This window comes from Lynx rufus, unplaced genomic scaffold, assembly GCF_022079265.1.
Source record: "Lynx rufus isolate CCGP_SWC_20201006 ecotype Redwood Valley unplaced genomic scaffold, mLynRuf1.p SCAF_10, whole genome shotgun sequence".
Taxonomy (NCBI): domain Eukaryota; kingdom Metazoa; phylum Chordata; class Mammalia; order Carnivora; family Felidae; genus Lynx; species Lynx rufus.
The window spans coordinates 24,293,360-24,311,561 of record NW_025814824.1 but is presented as its reverse complement, the minus strand read 5'-3'; the positions used below and the strand labels follow the sequence as shown (position 1 = coordinate 24,311,561).

At 41.4% G+C, this 18,202-nt stretch overlaps 1 protein-coding gene across 1 annotated transcript in view; it reads left to right on the top strand.

Moving 5' to 3' along the window:
- Nucleotides 1-17,781, top strand: part of FRMD3 (FERM domain containing 3) — a 301,078-nt gene extending 283,297 nt beyond the window's left edge. Inside the window, exon 14 of the mRNA XM_047097589.1 lies at nucleotides 17,186-17,781. Within this exon, the coding sequence (XP_046953545.1) occupies nucleotides 17,186-17,781 (596 nt within the window). The remainder of the gene's footprint in view (nucleotides 1-17,185) is intronic.
- The last annotated feature ends 421 nt before the right edge of the window (nucleotides 17,782-18,202 follow it).

Sequence of the window (18,202 nt, the reverse complement as noted above, 5' to 3'; positions counted from 1 at the left end):
TCTTTTCAAAGAACAACTGGCAGCACTTTAAGGGACACTAGTGACCCACAGAGCTGAGTTGAGCATTGATGCAGTAGCATATTGGGCCATGCATATGGTTGGGACTCTAAGGGAGAGGGTCCAGAATGACAAGACCAGGCGGTTCTGGCTACCACAAATAGAGGTGAGATTTTGAAGATGACAGAGGTAGCTCAGAATCACTGGATGAAAACCAAGAGAGTGTGGTCTCAGAGGCCGAGTAGTCAGTAGGAGGGCAAAAAAGAACACACATTGTCTTTAGCAATATGGTTGTCATTGGTGATTCTGGTGAGACCCATTTCAGGGGGTTGGTGGGGGCAGCTGACTGCTACAATGTAATGACAAGGACTCAGTGAATCATCCCCTTGAATTTTAGATATTGAAATTGCCCCAAATGATGGTAAGACAGAGTGTTAAAATGTTCAGCTACTCTTAGAGACATGGCCAGAAGTTTGGTAGATAATGACCATAAGAAGTAAGATTTGGGGGTGCCTGAGTGGCTCAGTTGGTTAAGCATCCAACTTTGGCTCAGATCATGATCTCACGGTTTGTGAGTTTGAGCCCCGCGTCGGGCTCTATGCTGACAGCTCCGAGCCTGAAGCCTGCTTCAGATTCTGTGTCTCCCTCTCTCTCTGTCCTCCCCTGCTCCCTCTCTGTCTCTCTCTCAAAAACAAACATGAAAAAAAAAAAAAAAGAAGTGAGATTCGGGTGCATAGATGGGAAAAACATTAGGATTTTCTGTGTGTGTGTAAGTTTCCAGTCGTCCATACTTTCCTGAGTCACTGGGATGACTCTTCGTGGGTTTTAAATAGAATGAATGGGCAGCCTCCCAAGGATATTCAGAGGCATCAGGTACATTTCTAGTATGAGATCTTTTGCAGTGTCCATGCCTGAAAGGGAAAAAGTAAATCTGAAAAAGTAAATGTCATTCTTAGGATCTTTTCTTTAAACCTGTGGGATATGAGCTTCACTTGAAGGATTAAACTTTATCCCCAAAAAAGGAAAGATAAAAGAGTCACATAGGAGGTCAGTGGTATACTTTCTTACCACGTTTTGGAAGTCTGCATGCTGCTTAATGTGGATAGAAAACATTTTAGGGACTGACTGCACATGCAGAAATGTAGTAAATTTTAAAGTTTATTTTCTCTCCTCACAACAGCAAGTGATATATATATATATATATATATATATATATATTTATATATATATTTTTTTTTTTTTTTTTTTTTTTGGTTTCTACCCTGGCCATGCTATAACCACAGATCTGACATATAATTAGGTGACTGTAAAATTTGATTAGGCAAACCCTTTGAGAGTGAAAAGGAAACTTTAATAACGCTGCTAGGACAACAGGCATACAGTGGGACTGTTCTTGACACATGGGGACAAATGATCATCCTACATATGATGACACTGGTCTTAGCAAATGAAATTGGGCCAGTAACAAAGAAGACTCTTCCTCCTTAGTTACAAATTGATCTCTCTGGGCCTCTCAGACCCCTTTTTCTTCAGGCAACATGGTGGTTTGGAACCAGCTTTGGGTCAGACTGGCATGGGTACAAACCCCTGCGTTGTTGCTTCCTGCCTTCCTGATCTTGCGTAAGTCACTTAACCTCTCTGGGCCTTAGTTTCTGTATCTCCTCTTATGCACATCACATGATCATGTGCTTAGAATGTCCAGCCATGTAAAAATTTATTAAAATTCTTAGTGCCTTTGTCTTCTCTTCCTTACCCACAACATTTTTCAAGAGCTAAAGGAATAGTAGCTTTGCTTATTATATACAGGTGATTGGTCCTTGCAGGGAAAGTACATGTATAGTTTTAAGTGGGACATTTTTTTAAAGTTTATTTATTTATTTTGAGAGAGAGAGTGAGCTCACAAGTGGGGGTGGGACAGAGAGCAAGGGAGAGAGAGAGAATCCCAAGCAGGCTCCACACTGTCAGTGTGGAGCTAGATGCGGGGCTTGAACCCATGAACCATAAGATCGTGACCTGAGCCGAAATCAAGAGTCTGATGCTTAGGGGCACCTGGGTGGCTCAGTTGGTTAAGTGTCTGACTTCAGCTCAGGTCATGATCTCACGGCTGGTGGCTTCGAGCCCCGCATCAGGTTCTGTGCTGAGAGCTCAAGAGCCTGGAGCCTGCTTCGGAACCTGTATCTCCCTCTCTCTCTCTGCCCCTTTCCCGCTTGCACTCTGTCTCTCCATCTCTTAAAAATAAATAAACATTTCAAAATAATTAAAAAAAAAAGTCTGATGCTTAACTGACTATGCCATCCAGGCACCCCTTAAATGGGATACTGTTGGCAGACTTAGACTAAGAGCAACACAACATTGGAGCAGGAAAGGTCCATTTTGCAGATTAAAACTCCAAGACCTACAGAACTGAAGTGACATGCCTAAGGACACACAGAGTTCTGGCTCAGCTGGGAAGTGAATCCAGGTTCCCAGAGTTCCAGGCCATTGTTCTTCCTATCTGTCCTACTTCCCAGAAGTGGAGTGATGACCTATTCCCTTCCTGTCCCCCACTCTTCCTTCACCCTTCTTGTCCCTGCCCTCAATTTAAGACTACAGTACAACTCCCAGAGCCAGTATGGCTATGTTGATCAACATAAGTAGCTTAATTAGAAGCCTCAAAAAGAATGATGGTTCTGGTTATTAGGCATCAAATACGCAACCTCTGTAGGGACCTGTTCATTTTGTGTGTGCATAAGCAGTGGCTGTCATCCCTTTCACATCCAGTGTTCTCATTTGAGAACAAAGATTTTATAATGCTCTATGATCCTGAGATGAAACTCTGAAAAAACACAGTCTACTTACACATAGCTTTAAAAGTCAAATTAATGCTTTAATTGTAATGTTAGGAGAAATTAGAAGAAAGTAATTTATAGGGTGCTCGGTCAAGCATCTGACTCTTGATTTTGGCTCAGGTCACGATCTCACAGTTCATGACCTCGAGCCCTGCATTGGGCTCCAAGCTGTCAGCTTGGATTCTCTCTCTCCCTCACTCTCTGCCACTCCCCACACTCCCATGGGTATGCTCTTTCTCTTGCTCTCTCTCTCTCAAAATAAATAAACTTAAAAAAAAAAGAAAGTAATTCATAATAAAACAGTAAGTCATTCCAAAGGTTTTTCTTAAGTATGACTCAGTGGGAGGCAGAATGGAATGGGATGCTGGTACCTATGTGAATGCAATGGCGGGACATGGGCACCAAGGGCACCACTCACAGATGTGTGAACATATGCTACTACGTAGGCGTCTTGGACACCTTAGATATTCAGGATGGAAGTGATAGGATATTCTGAACAGATCAGAAACTCGTCAAAAAAAAATTCCTTCAGTTTACCCAGTGGATGTATGCATGAAAAATTCAAAAAAAAAATACACTTATCATACCCAAATGCCTTAAGTTTAACACAGAGACAAGTTATAGTTTCAGATCATTCTGGTAAGTTTTTGCCGAGATGGGTAATATTTGATAGGACATCTGAAAGGCATATGGGATGCAAAATTATTAACTCATTTTGTGGGACCATCCTGCACATCCTCGACCCTCACCCGTTAGATAACGCTGGCCCCTCTCACCATTGTGACTCCTAAAAATAGCCTCTCTGATTTTCTAAATACCCTCCTCCCTGACAAATGGCAGTACCACTTTGTGTTTATCTTTACTCTGTGTGGTTTCAGGGGCATTCTGTAGTTGGGAATCAGCACAGGGTGACTTGGAGTGCCTCACAGGGAACCAGAATGGTGGTTCCCAATGGTGCCATTTTTTCCCCAAAGCTTCCAACACCAAGAAAGGTGTGTTGCTCACAAGGTGAATGTCATGAGGCCAATGGCAGGGGTGGAAAAAGGAAAAGGCTGTAGGAGTTATCTCCTGCAAAGTGAGCCAGTTTGGTTTCAGCCAATGACAGCAACAGCATTGGCAGATTCTAATAGAAAAGTTACTGCCAAGTGGGTTTAAAGTTTCCCCAAGTAATCCAAATTCCAGCGTCTTTGCTAATGAAGTTAGTGCAGATAAATGCAAATGATAGGGGATCCGTTATATTATGATATCACCATATTGCCCCTAAAGGGAATTCTCATTTTTCTTTTCTACATACTTTTGAGCCTTTTCGCAAACTCGTGAGATAGTTGGGGATTACTATTAGCTTCATTTTAAGAGGCTTAATCTGTTGACCACTGATACTGCATTGCTTCATCACAAAGATCATCACACACAGGCAAACCAGATACAGACCATTAGTCAGTCCCTTTAGCTCTTTTGTATGCACATACGCTGCTGGTAATCTCTGCTGTATTATTTGGATTCGGTCGTATGCTCAGTTAATGGAGGGGCTGATTTCTGAATGTCAATGTGTGCAATACTTATTCCATTTTTATCTGCCACTAATTTTTCTGTGTATGTAAAAGGTCTATTTTCCCTTTAGCAGTGAGAGGAATAACATTTTCAGTAACAGCATCTGTTAGAATCCTGCTGAGTAGGTTGTTTTGTGGTGAGTGGCTTATCTTTAGGGAGTGCCATCACATTGGGATTGTGTTAACGGTGTTATATGGAATAGGCAGTGTGCAACCTGCTTGACTATACATGGCAGGCACATTGCCTGTTTATCATCAGTGGCCGGTCTTTTCCATCAGTGTCTTTTGATTCTTGCTATTTCACTTAATAGAGTATTTCTTCAAATTGAATAATGACAATAATGGCATTAAAACATATTATTGTACTAATATATAATAGTTAATATTTATCGCACGTTTCCTATGTGTTAGAAACTTTACAGCCATTATCTAATTTTAATTGGGGCAGCATAATTATATAAATTTGAAAGCTATTTCCTTTTCCTCTATTATTGTCATTTCTAAAAATTTCGTCAGCCATTGAGCTTTGTAAATATATTCAGGAAACTTTTCATATTTGGATGAAGTAAAAATAAATTTAATAAAGGAGTGTAGATAAATCTTACTAATTTCCAGTATTTCTGGTATCTTTGGATATTATTTTTTTAATTTATTTTGAGAGAGAGAGCGCAGGATAGGGGCAGAGAGAGAGAACGGGGAAGAGAGAGAATCCCTAGCAGGCTCCGCACTGACAGCACAGAGCCAGACGTGGGGCTCAAACTCACAACTGTGAGATCATGACCTGAGCTGAAATTAAGAGTTGGATGCTTAACTGACTGAGCTACCCAGACACCCCTGGTCTCTTTGGATATTCGTTAGAATTCACCAGAAAAGGTGGATAGGAAACTTTAAGCATGTAGCATATAAAGAAAACAAAAAATACAGATAGGCAACTATAATATAATTCTCCTTGTGGTTGACAACAGTGGACTTTTTAGAAAAATAACCTACATGGTGATAAAATGATATTGCTGAATGATAAGAGCAAATGTAGCCTAGTGTTCTTGGGTAAGATAGTAACATCCGATTTCTATAGGTTTTCTTTTTTTGCCATAGATAACACCTTTGCATCCATAATTACATTGAGCCCTCCCTCCAGCCTTATGAGGTAGGTGTTACTCCTGTGTTCTAGGGAAGCAACCTGAGTTCCTAGACTATTAACTTTTAATTGAAGTTACTTAATAACTAAAGTCTCACAGGTAAGTGACAGCACTGGTGTTTAAACCCAGGGTCGCCTAACCTTTGTATGGTCTCCTTACCACTCTACCCTGGCAACCTTAGTTACAGTTCGAGCATAGTAATACAAAACTCCAGACATCTAACAGTAGTGGCTAGAAAAATTATGAAAGAGAAGAAAGCACTTATTCCCTTGCCTACTTCCTCCGTTCCAGGAAAATAAGTGAATACTACTGTGATTGAGATCAAAGTAGTAGAACACTTGGGTGACTTTGAAACATCAGCAATTTGGCTGATTGGGTCACAGCAGCAGTTATAGACAGACAGCCTATATGCCAAAAAGGACCCACAGGCACATTTTGTGTGAGCTGTATGGGTGTGTTTTAAAATTGGAATTTTAAAGCTTTCAGATGAAGCTCAATATGGTCAATTTTCCCCAGTCCCCAGCACTCCCTAATGTCCCACACTCATTCACATTGAGTACCTGCCTGGCCTGTGGAGCCACTGGCCTTTGTGACCCTGTATTAGTTACTGTGATTCCGTCTTCCCCAGAAGCTACTGCCTTCACCTTTTGCTTATGCTCTACTTTTTGTCCTTGTATCCTGTACTTCTCAAAAGAAAAATAAATGCGGGAAGGGGAGTCAGGAGTGCTGGGAATAGGGACTGAAATTTTACATAACGTGGCTAGAAAAGGCCTCACTGAGAAAGTGAGATTTGTTTAAAGACCCGTGAAGAGCGAGTGAGTGTGAAGCAATCTGGAGGGAAGAGTGCTCCAAGCAGACGGAACGGCAGGTACAAAGGCCCTTTGGTGGGAGCACAACTGGCATAGCTGAGGGACAACAGGGCATCTGTGTGGCTGCAATGGAGTGAACAAAGGAGAGAGCCATAGGGGAACAAGGTCAGAGAGGTTAGGAGGGAAGGACACAGCACACTGAGTAGGGACTGTAAGGACTTGGCTTGTCCTGGCCACGGGAGAGTGTTGAACAGCATGGCATAAACCGCCTTATGCTTTCATGAGGGTCAGTCCAGCCGCTGTATTGATAGGGGCCCTAACATGGGCATGGGCTGAAGCAGGGAGATAAGATAAGATGCTGGGGCAGTAATATAGGTGAGAAAGGACATAACTTGGACCGGGGTGGTAGCAGTGGAGGTAGTGAGAAGTAGTCTGATTCTGGATATGTTTTAAAGGTAGAGACATAGAAGCTGCTGATAGGTACAGTGTGGGTGTACATAGAGGAAAGTCAAGGTTTTGGGTGTGAGCAAACCCACCCAAAGGTGGGAAGGCATGGGGGGGTGGGGGTGGAAGAATGGCATTAATTTGCCATCAATTAAATACTGCAGTCTGAAGACATGAGATTTCCCTTACCCTCGTGTTATAGGAGAAGGATGTGGAAAGCAGAAGACAGAGGGAGAAGACGTTGTGTGTTAGGAGATGTGAGGAGGAAAAAACATACATGGGAGATGCTGTTAGTACAAAAAGTATGGAAGATCTGTGTGACCACAGGAGCAAAGAAAATAGCCAAAATAACCAGAATGGGAATGGTCTTTATAGAGCAGTAATATAATCTATATCCAATACATTATTTTCACTACTCTCCTGAAGAGGAAAGTACACGGACCCTCCTTCTGGGGATATGGAATACCAGATATGTAAGGATGTAGCATTCCACAATCCTAATGCTTGTCATGTTCCTCTCCACTGTGAATATTTTCTCCCTTCAGAGAAATACTCTTCATGCAGTATTATATGATATGGTAGTAGGAAGATTATGGCTTGCATTTATTTTTTTTAGTTTTATTGAAGTGAAATTCATGTGACTGACCATTTTATAATTTTTTTTAACGTTTATTCATTTTTGAGAAACAGAGACAGAGAGGCATGAGTGGGGGGGAGGGCAGACAGAGAGAGAGGGAGACACAGACTCTGAAGCAGACTCCAGGCTCAGAGCTATCGGCACAGAGCCTGACATGGGGCTCGAACTTATGAACCTTAAGATCATGACCTGAACTGAAATCAGATGCTTAACCGACTGAGCCACCCAGGCACCCCACAACAAACCATTTTAAAGTGAAGAATACAGTAGTGTTTAGTTCCTTCACAATGTTTTACAACTAACACCTCTGTCTAGTTTCAAAATGTTTTCATCACCCCGAAAGGATGAAGCCTATTAAGCAGTCACTTATTCCTCTCTTCCCTCAGCCCCTGAAACTATAAGTGCACTTTATGTATTTATGGACTGACCTATTCTGGATACTTCAGATAAATGGAATCATACATTATGTGACTTTTTGTGTCTGTCGTCTTTCACTTAGCATACATTTTTTTAGTTTCATTCATGTAGCATGTATCCATACTTCATTGCCTTTATGGCTGAATATTCCATTGTATGGATATACCATATATTTTTTTGAGTTTATTTTGAGAGAGAGAGACAGAAAGAGAGTGTGTGAGCAGGGGAGGGGCAGAGGGAGAGAGAGAGAATCCCAAGCAGGCTCTGCACTGTCAGCACAGAGCCCGACATGAGGCTTGATCCCACGAACCATGAGATTGTGACCTGAGCCAAAATCAAGAGTCAGACATTCAACTGACTGAGCCACCCAGGTGCCCGTAAACACACCATATTTTATCTGTTCAACCACTGATGGGTTGCTTCCACCTTTTGACTACTGGAAGAGTGCTACTGTGAACATTTGTGTACATGTATTGGCTTGAGTAGTTGTTTTCAACTCTTTGGAGTATATACATTGGAGCAGAATTGCTGCATCAGATGGTAGTTCTATGTTTAACTTTTTGAGGACCTGCCAAACTGTTTTCCACAGCAGCTGAACCATTTTTAAACCCCCATTGGTACAAGAGTTCTAATTTCTCTGCATTCTTACCAACACTTGTTATTTTCAGGTTTAAAAAATAGTCACCATCCTGGTGGGTGTAATGTGCTTTTTGTGGTTTTGATTTGCATTTCCCTAATGACTAGTGATGTTAAGCATCTTTTCATGTGCTTGTTGGACCTTGTATGTGGCTTACATGTTTTATGGTATTGTTCATATACATTGCTCACTGCTATCATAGCAGAGCTATCAGGAAATATCTGAATTTTGAAAGAGACAACCAATAATTCACTTCTGCACATCTTCTCCCCCCCTCCCCGTTTTATTGGGATATAATTGAAATACATCACTGTATAATTTTTAATGTTTATTCTTGAGAGAGAGAGAGAGAGAGAGAGAGAGAGAGAGAGAGAAGCATGAGTGGTGGAGGGGCAGAGCAAGAGAGGGACACAGAATCTGAAGCAGGCTCCAGGCTCTGAGCTGTCAGCACAGAGCCCGACACGGGGCTCGAACTCATGAGCTGTGAGATCATGACCTTAGCCAAAGTCGGATGCTTAACTGACTGAGCCATCCAGGCACCCCACATCACTGTGTAAGTTTAAAGTGTACAGCATAATGGCTTGACTTACATATGTTGTGAAATGATTCCCACAGCAAGGTTAGTTAGGATACACTGTCTCATACAGATAGGATTTTTAAAAAACAAAAATTCTTTGCAATGAGAACTCTCAGCATCTGTTATCTTAATAATTTTCATGTGTATAATACGGCAGTGTTCCTATAGTCTTCATGTTTTACATTATATTCTTAGCACTTACTTTATTCTATAACTGGAAGTTTGGACCTTTTAATCCCCTTCCTCCAATTCCCCCCACAATTCTGAACCACTGCCTCTGGTAGCGACAAATCTGATTTATTTTTCTGTGTTTTCTTAAATTCAGTTCCTAAGACTATACATGACCATTGTTTCATGTGCCTGTTGGCCATTTGTATATCTTCTTGGAATAATGTTTATTCAAGGACTTTGTCTATTTTTAATTGGATTTGTTTTTGGGTTTTTTTTTTTTTTGCCATTTAGTTGTAGTTCTTTATATATTTATATACTAACTCCTTATCAGATAGATGGTTTGCAAATATTTTTCTTCCCATTTTGTAGGTTGTCTTTTCAGTTTGTTGATTCTTTTGTTGGGAAGAACTTTTTAGTTTGACATAGTCCTACTTATTTATTTTGTTGCTTGTAACTTAGGTGTCGTATCTAGAAAATCATTGCCAAGACCCATGTCAAAGAGCTTGTTTCCTGTGTTTTCTTCAAGGAGTTTTGTGGTTTCATGTTTTTTGTCTGTCTTTAATGCATTTTGAGTTAATTTTTGTGAGTGGAGTAAGAACAACAGTCTAGCTTCTTTCTTCTAAATGTGAATATCCAGTTTTCCCAGCACCATTTTATTGATGAGACTGTCTTTTCTCCATTGAATATTCCTGGCTCCCTTGTTGAATACTATTTGGCCAGGTATGCTTGAGTTTATTTCTTGGCTGTCAATTGTGTTCCATGATTTTTTTTTGTCTGTTTTTATGCCAGTACCATTCTGTTTTGATTACTATATGTTACTGAAATCAGTAAGTGTGTTACCTCTTGCTTTATTCTTCTTTCTCAGGACTGTTGTGGCCATTCAAGGTCTTTTGTAGTTCCATATACATTTTAGGATTGTTTTCTCTACTTCTATAAAAAATGCCATCAGAATCTTGACAGGTATTACACTGAATCTGTAGATAGATTTTGGTAGCGTTGACATTTTAACAATATTAATTCTTATCCATAAATATGGGATATCTTTCTATTTGTGTCTTCTCAATTTCTTTCATCAGTGTCTTGTAGTTTTCAGGGTAGAGATCTTTCACCTTTTTGGTTAAGTTTATTCCTAAGTATTTTATTGTTTTTGATGCTATTGTAAATGGGATTGTTTTATTTCTTTGTCAGATAATTCATTGTTAGTGTTTAGAGATACTACTGTTTTTTTGTGTATTAATTATATATCCTGCAACTTTACTGAATTTGTTGATTGGCTCTAAAAGTTTTCTAGTTGAGTCTTTAGGATTTTCTATTTATAAAATCATGTTATCAATTAATAGAGACAGGTTTTATTTCTTCCAACTCTGATGCCTTTTGTTTACCTTTCTTGACGACTGCTCTGGCAAGGATTTCCAGTACTACGTTGAATAGGAGTGGTGAGAATGGCACCTTTGTCTCGTTCCTGATCTTAGAGGAAAAGCATTCGGCCTTTCACCGTTGAGTATGATGTCAGCTGTGGGCTTATCGTATGTGATCTTTTTATTATGTTGAGGTACACTCCTTCAGTACCTGATTTGCTGAGTTTTTATCATAAATGGATGTTGAATTTTGTCAAATGCTTTTCTGTGTCTATTGAAATAAGATGTCTTCTTTCATTCTGGTAATGTAATGTATCACACTGATTGCGGGTTGAAACTTCCCAGGTATAAATCCCCCTTGATTGTGGTAAATGATCCTTTCAATAAGTTGCTAAATTCAGTTTGCTATTATTTTACTAAGAATTTTTGCATCTATATTCATTAGGGATGCTGGTCTGTAGTTTTCTGGTAGTGTTCTTTTCTGGCTTTGGTGTCAGGGTAATGCCAACCTTATAAAATTATACATGAAAAAGGAAATGTTATAACTTATACTGTAGATTCTGTCTCATGTAAGAAGGATTAACCCTGCTTTCTTTTTGTTACCATGATACGCTTGAAATATCTTTTCCATCCTTTCACTCTCAGTCTATGTTGTGTCTGTAATACTAAAGTGAGCCTCCTGTAGGAGGCATATTGTTGGATCTCGTTGTTGTTTTTATCCAGTCAGCCATTCTGTGTCTTCTGACTGGAGAATTTAATGTTTATGTTTAAAGTAGTTATTGCTAATTAAGGGCTTACTATTGCCGTTTTGATAATTGTTCTTGTTTCTTATCCTCTTTTTTTCTTGTTGTTTTTAATGTTTTGGTGTTTTGTGGTATCAGTAGGCTTTGATTTCTTTATCATGTTCTTTTGTGTAATTCCTACAGATTTTTCCCTTGTGGCTACCATAAAGCTTACATAAACTATCTTAAAGTTATAACACCGTATTTGAAAATAATAACTTTAACAGAATTCCTAAGCTCTACACTTTGACTTCTGATCCCTTTCACATTTTATGGTTACAGTTTACATATTTTTATATTGTGTAATAAGATTTCATTTATGATTTTTATTTTTACCTTTTACTAAGGGCACATGAATTATGTTCCACCTTTACCATACTACACAATCTAACTTTGACTGTATTTTACCATTACCAGTGAGTTTTACACTCCCTTTTTCATTTTTATGATGTTAATTAGTGTCCTTTTATTTCCACTAAAAGAGGTACCTTTAGCATGTCTTGTAAAGTAGGTCTAGTGGTAAAGAATTTCCTCAGCTTTTGTTTGTTTGGGAAAGTTTTTATTCCTCTTTCATTTCTGAAAGACAGCTTCACTGGGTATAGCATTTTTGTTTGACAGGCTTTTTTCTTTTGATTGCTTGCATATGTTATCCCATTCTCTTCTGGCCTGAAAGGTGTCTGTTGACAATCTGCCAATAGTCTCATTGGGTTTCTGCTGTATGTAACTTCTCTCTTCTCTTGCTTTTAAAATTCTTTGTCTTTTGGGGCATCTGGGTGGCTCAGTCGGTTAAGCGTCCGACTTCAGCTCAGGTCATATCTCACGGTCTGTGAGTTTGAGCCCCGCGTCAGGCACTGTGCTGACAGCTCAGAGCTTGGAGCCTACTTCAGATTCTGTGTCTCCCTCTCTCTCTGCCCCTCCCCTGCTCACGCTCTATCCCTGTCTATAAAATAAAAACATTAAAATTTTTTTTTAATTCTTTGTCTTTCACATTTGACAAATTATATGACTGGGTGTTGCTCTATTCAGGTTCAACCTCTTTGGGGTCCTATGAGCCTCTTGGGTCTGAATGTGTATTTCTCCCTCAAGGTTTGGGAAGTTTTCTGCCATTGTTGCTTTTTAAAAAAAAATTATAGTTGACACACGTTACATTAGTCATAGATGGACAACAGTGATTTGACAACTCTATACATTATGCTGTGGTCACTGCAAGTGTAGCTACCATTCACCATGATACAACACTATTACAATACTATTAACTATATTCCCTATGCTGTACCTTTTATCTCTGTGACTTGTTCCTTCTGTAATTAGAAGCTTGTATCTCCCACTCCCCTTCATCCATTTTGCACACCTTGCCCCTGCAGCCATCGACTTGTTCTCTGTATTTACGGGTCTGTTTTGGCTTTTTGGTTTTGTTTTTTATATTCCATATATAAGTGAAACTATATTGTACTTAATGTCCTTGGGATTCACCTTGTTTGGCACTCTGTGCTTCCTGTACCTGGATGTCTGTTTCCCTCCAAAGGTTAGGGAAGTTTTCAGCTACTATTTTTTCAAGTAAGTGTTCTGCCCTCTCTTCTTCTGGGACCCTTATAATGTGAATATTTGTTTGGTTAATTTTGGCCAAGAGATCCCTTTACCTATACTCACTTTTAAAAATTCTTTTTTGGGGGCATCTGGGTGGCCCAGTCAGTTCAGCATCTGACTTCAGCTCAGGTCATGGTCTCACAGTTCATGAGTTCAAGCCCCATGTCGGACTCTGTGTTAACAAACAGCTCAGAGCCTAGAGCCTGCTTCAGATTCTGTATCTCTCTCTCTCGCTCTCTCCCCCTCCCCTGCTCATGTTCTGCCTCTGTCTCTCAAAAATAAAATGTTAAAAAAAAAAAACAAATTTTTTTTTTCTTTTTGCTGTTCAGGTTAGGTGCTTTCTAATCCTGTGTCTTCCAGGTCACTGATCTGTTCATTCTTCTGTATCCACTAAGTTACTGTTGATTTTCTCTTGCATATTTTTTCATTTCTTGGGTTAAGTTTGGAGTTCAACTCTTTTCTCCAGGCCAGCAAGCATCTTTAAAAAAAAATTTTTTTAATGTTTATTTTTGAGAGAGAGAGAAACAGAGCATGAGCATGGGAGAGGCACACACAGAATTGGAAGCAGGCTCCAGGCTCCGAGCTGTCAGCACAGAGCCCAACCCAGGGCTCAAACTCATGAGCCATGAAATCATGACCTGAGCTGAAGTCGGACACTTAATCGACTGAGCCACCCAGGTGCCCCAGTATGTTGATTACTGTAAAATCTTTATCAGATAGATTGTTTGTCTTGTTATTCCATTTGGAGCATATTCCTCTGTCTCCTCACTTTACTTTCTGTGTTTATTTCTATGACTTAGGTGGCAAAACTGCCTCTTCTAAATACAAAAGAATGGCCTTGTGTATGGTTGTCTCCTGTGTGTTCCTGATTACTTTGGCTGGCTCAGCTGTGACCAGTATGGACTGGGGTTCGCAGGGCTCTTTGTGCTGAGGGCACCCTGGCAGAACAGCTGAAGCTGAAGTGGGTACAAGCCAGGAGGTCCTGGGGTGCTCACACAGGGTGCACCCTGGTGCCTGGAACTGAGGCAGGTACTAGCTGGGTGTTCCCAGGGTGCGTTGTGCAAGGAGCATTCCGGCTTGGGTGGCTGGACCTGAAGCAGGTGTGAGCTTGCCCTAGCAAGTCATCTGGAGCTGAGGTGTGGGCCCAGGTGTGGGCCCAGGTGTGGGCCTGCAGTGCAGGGTGCTTTGCTCCTGTGATACCTTGGTGAGATGACTGGAGCTATCGTGAGCACTGATTAGGCATGCCTCGGTGTGTGCTGTGCCGGAGCCACTTTGGTTGGACAAATGGAATGGTGTAAATTAGGGTCCCAGGCCTCACGGACCCTGCTCCCATCCGTGCTACCAAGATGGAGGGAAACTGTAAACCATGCTAGTCACCAGCCCCTCTGACCTGGAGAGAGTTCCAGAGCTTGCCTGACATTTGGCAGAGTTCTAGAGCTGGATCCTTTGTATTGTTGTTGCTCTTTAAATTTTTTTTTAATGTTTATTTTTGAGAGAGCGAGCGAGTGAGCACATGAGCAAGTCGGGGAGAGGCAGAGAGAGAGGCAAAGAATCCAAAGTAGGCTCCAGACTGAGCTGTCAGCACCCCGACGTGGGGCTCGAATTCACAAACCGGGAGATCATGCCCTCAGCCGAAGTCAGATGCTTAACTGACTGAGCCACCCAGGCGCCCCTGTTGCTTTTTTAAACCACAGCTCTTTTTGTGTGCCCCAGGGCATCCAGGACTGGGCTGGGTGCCTAGGGCTCCCTGAGGTGGCAGCCTGGCTATTCTATCCAGACCCTGCTCCCATCTGCGCTATAGAGATGGCAGGGGAATATAAACCATGACAGTTGCCAGCCCCTCTGATCCAAAGAGAGTTCTAGCAGTTCTGTTGCCATCTGGCAGAGTTCTAGGGCTCGATCTTTCATATTGTAGCTGCTCTTTTAACCACAGCTTGTTTCTGTGCTGCAGTGAATCTGCTCCCAGTCTCAGTATTAGCTCTCCCCTGTGTAGTTGGCAGCATCAGGGGTAGGGGTTTCCTTCATTACAACGTCTCCATCTCTCTTGCCATTCTCTATGTGTTCTAGTGTGTTGTGCAGAAGCTATTCATTCATCCTGCCATTCTTCAGGAGGAATTGCTCTGTAACTAGCTGTAGATCTGGTGTGGAGGTGGAGGAAGTGAGTTCAGGGTCTTCTTGTTGTATCTTAGACCAGAAGCCCAGCCTTTGTTGCTTTAAATATCCTTTCTATCCCTTTTTTTCTCTTTCCCTTCTTGGATTTCCGTAATGCCAGTATTGTTTCTTTTCATTTTATCCCATAAGGTCTGTAGGCTGATCTCACTTTTTCATTTTTTTTTGCTTTACTGACTGGATAATTTGAAATGTCCAATCTTCTGGGTTGCTAATTCTTCCTTCTGCATAGTTGAGTGTGCCTTTGAAGCTCTCTGTTGAATTCTTCAGTTCAGTTACTCCATTCCTCAGCTCTAGGATTATTTTTGAGAAAGAGACAAAGTGTGAGCAGAGGAGGGGCAGAGAGGGAGACACAGAGTCTGAAGCAGGCTCCAGGCTCTGAACTGTCAGCACAAAGCCTGACGCAGGGCTCAAACCCACGGTCTGCTGGATCATGACATGAGCCAAAGTCGGATGCTTAACCAACTGAGCCACCCAGACGCCCCTAGGATTCTTTTTGATGGTTTCTGCTTCTTTGTTGAACTTGTCATCTTGTTCATTTTTCATTTTCCTAATTTTGTTTAGTTATCTGTGTGTTCTTGTTCACTAAACCTCTTTAAGAGGATTATTTTGAATTCTTTGACAGTTCCCAGATCTCCATTTCTTTAAGGTTATTAATGCTATATTAGTTTCCTCTGGGGCAGTCATAGTTGCCTTTTTGTGATTATTGATTCCTTACTTTGGTATCTGCAAGTGGTAAGTGATCTCCTCTCCCAGACTTTGCAGGTTCATTTTGGCAAAACAGTTTAACAGTTAGCTTGGTTTGGATTTCTGGACAGGTCTACCAGTAACATCTTTGGGCCTGCTATTATGGACTATTTGGGAGCATGGCAAGGGTTTAAGCTCTGAGATCATGGGTGGTTAGGTGTGCTGCCAACTGAGAACAGCTTGATAGGACTGCTGGCTTGGTGCCCGGCCCAAGTGAGGCTGTATGATGGGCACCAGAGTTTCCTAGATTTTCAGGGTAGGCTTACTGGATGGTCAGGACTCGATGCTATACTCAGCAGGGAAGGTAGGGTTATGAATTAGCTTCCTTGCCCTGCTAGGGCAGCAGGATGGGATGCAGGACCTGCATAGTTTGTTCTCTGGGGGCCTGGATTAAGCAAGAGTGTGCACTGGAAAGCCCAGGCAGGTGAGGCCACTAGTTTTGCTCTGCGTTCAAGTGCCACTGGAAGTAGGGCTGTTGAATGGTCTATGCAACATCCGACGTGTGCTGGTTAGGCTCCATGGTCAGGCGGGCTTAAAATTTTCAGCAATGAGTGGGGCTATGAATTAGTTTCCCTGCCCGGACACGGCAGGGGAAGCAGCTCAAAGGCTAGTAAGGCTCTTTGTTGTCCTCACTCAAGCTGACTCATGCTGCAGTTTTTCTGGTCAACAGGGCTCCTTGCTTTGCCCTGAGGGCAGTCAGCCCTGCCCACCTACCCCTTAGCTTGAGCACTGCTGAGTACCGCAGCTTCCAGGGGTTCTCTCCAGCCCTTCCTGTCACATGGGTTTGGGGACTACTCTCCATAGCCATTAGCTGTGACTCAACCCAATGGGCATCCATTTCAACATAGAGAATGTTAAAATGTTAAATGAAGGGAGCAAGGTGCAAATTTGTGCATACATGATCGCAGTTATCTAAATCTCGAAACCACTAACTCGTACCTAGAATATGTAAAAATAGACTATCATTGAACAGATTCTATAATCTGTCATGCAGTGAAGTTCTAGATAGTGTTGACTTCTAAAAGACACCGCTCAAAATTACAATAGTGGTTTATTGTCATCTTATTCTCGCCGACATGGCCCAAGTTGGAAGTTTGCAGACCATAACTGCACACACAAATATTGCCAGCCATTGGTTATTTGGGGTTTAGCGTGCTCACCTTAAAGTCATTTTTTGTAACAGACCCTGTTAAAATTAGGATTCCACAGAACAATTTCCTGAATTCCATTTTTTTCTCTTTTTTTGGTTGGTTTCCATCTACAGATCTTTGTGGAGGGGGGCAGGGAACCCACAACCTGAAATATAAAATTAAGGGTAAAAAATGTCTCTTTACAGGTGTTCCCTTACCCAAAGAAGACATTTCTGCCCCCTTGATCTCTAGCTCGCCAGTGAAGGAAGCCCGGGAGTATGAAAACCCCCCAAGTGAAGAGGAAGATAAAATAAAAGAAGAGCCCTTGACCATCTCTGAACTGGCATACAACCCGAGTGCCAGCCTGCTCCCCACCCCTGTTGATGATGATGAGATTGACATGCTCTTTGACTGTCCATCGAGGCTGGAGTTGGAAAGAGAAGACACAGATTCATTTGAGGAACTGGAAGCAGATGAAAATGCCTTTTTGATGGCCGAAGAAGAAGAGCTGAAGGAGGCTCGCCAAGCTTTGTCGTGGAGCTATGACATTCTGAGTGGCCATATTCGGGTGAACCCACTGGTCAAGAGTTTTTCCAGGCTCCTTGTGGTGGGCCTGGGGCTGCTGCTCTTTGTATTCCCCCTGCTCCTCCTCCTTTTGGAGTCAGGTATTGATCTCTCCTTCTTATGTGAAATCCGCCAGACGCCAGAGTTTGAGCAGTTTCACTATGACTACTACTGTCCTCTAAAGGAGTGGGTGGCTGGCAAAGTAAACCTCATTCTCTACATGCTGGGTTGCTCATAAAGTTCATATCTCATGTGACTAAGGGCTATATTCAATACTAGTGATTTGTTTTTTTGGTTTTTTCAGCAACTGCCTGGTTCCAAATGGTCATGGGGCCATCAACAGGTGTTCGTTACTCATAACTGATTATTAAAAACTTTAAGTTAGCTTTCCATAATTCACTGCAGCTAAGTAAGTTTAAGTCAAATGCAGTTATTTTAGTTCTAGGTCAGGAAGATGGCCTTTAACCAAAAATATGTTTATTTTTTAGTATACTACAGACATACTCTTTATCTATTATATCATAATACAGAATACATTGCGCTGAATTAGATTTCCCCCTTTTTTAATAGTTAGCACCATTATAAGGTTCAGAATCAGAATTTTAGTAAAAACCCAAGAGAAAGTTTTTGAATATAATCCTTAGTGAAAACAATGTCCT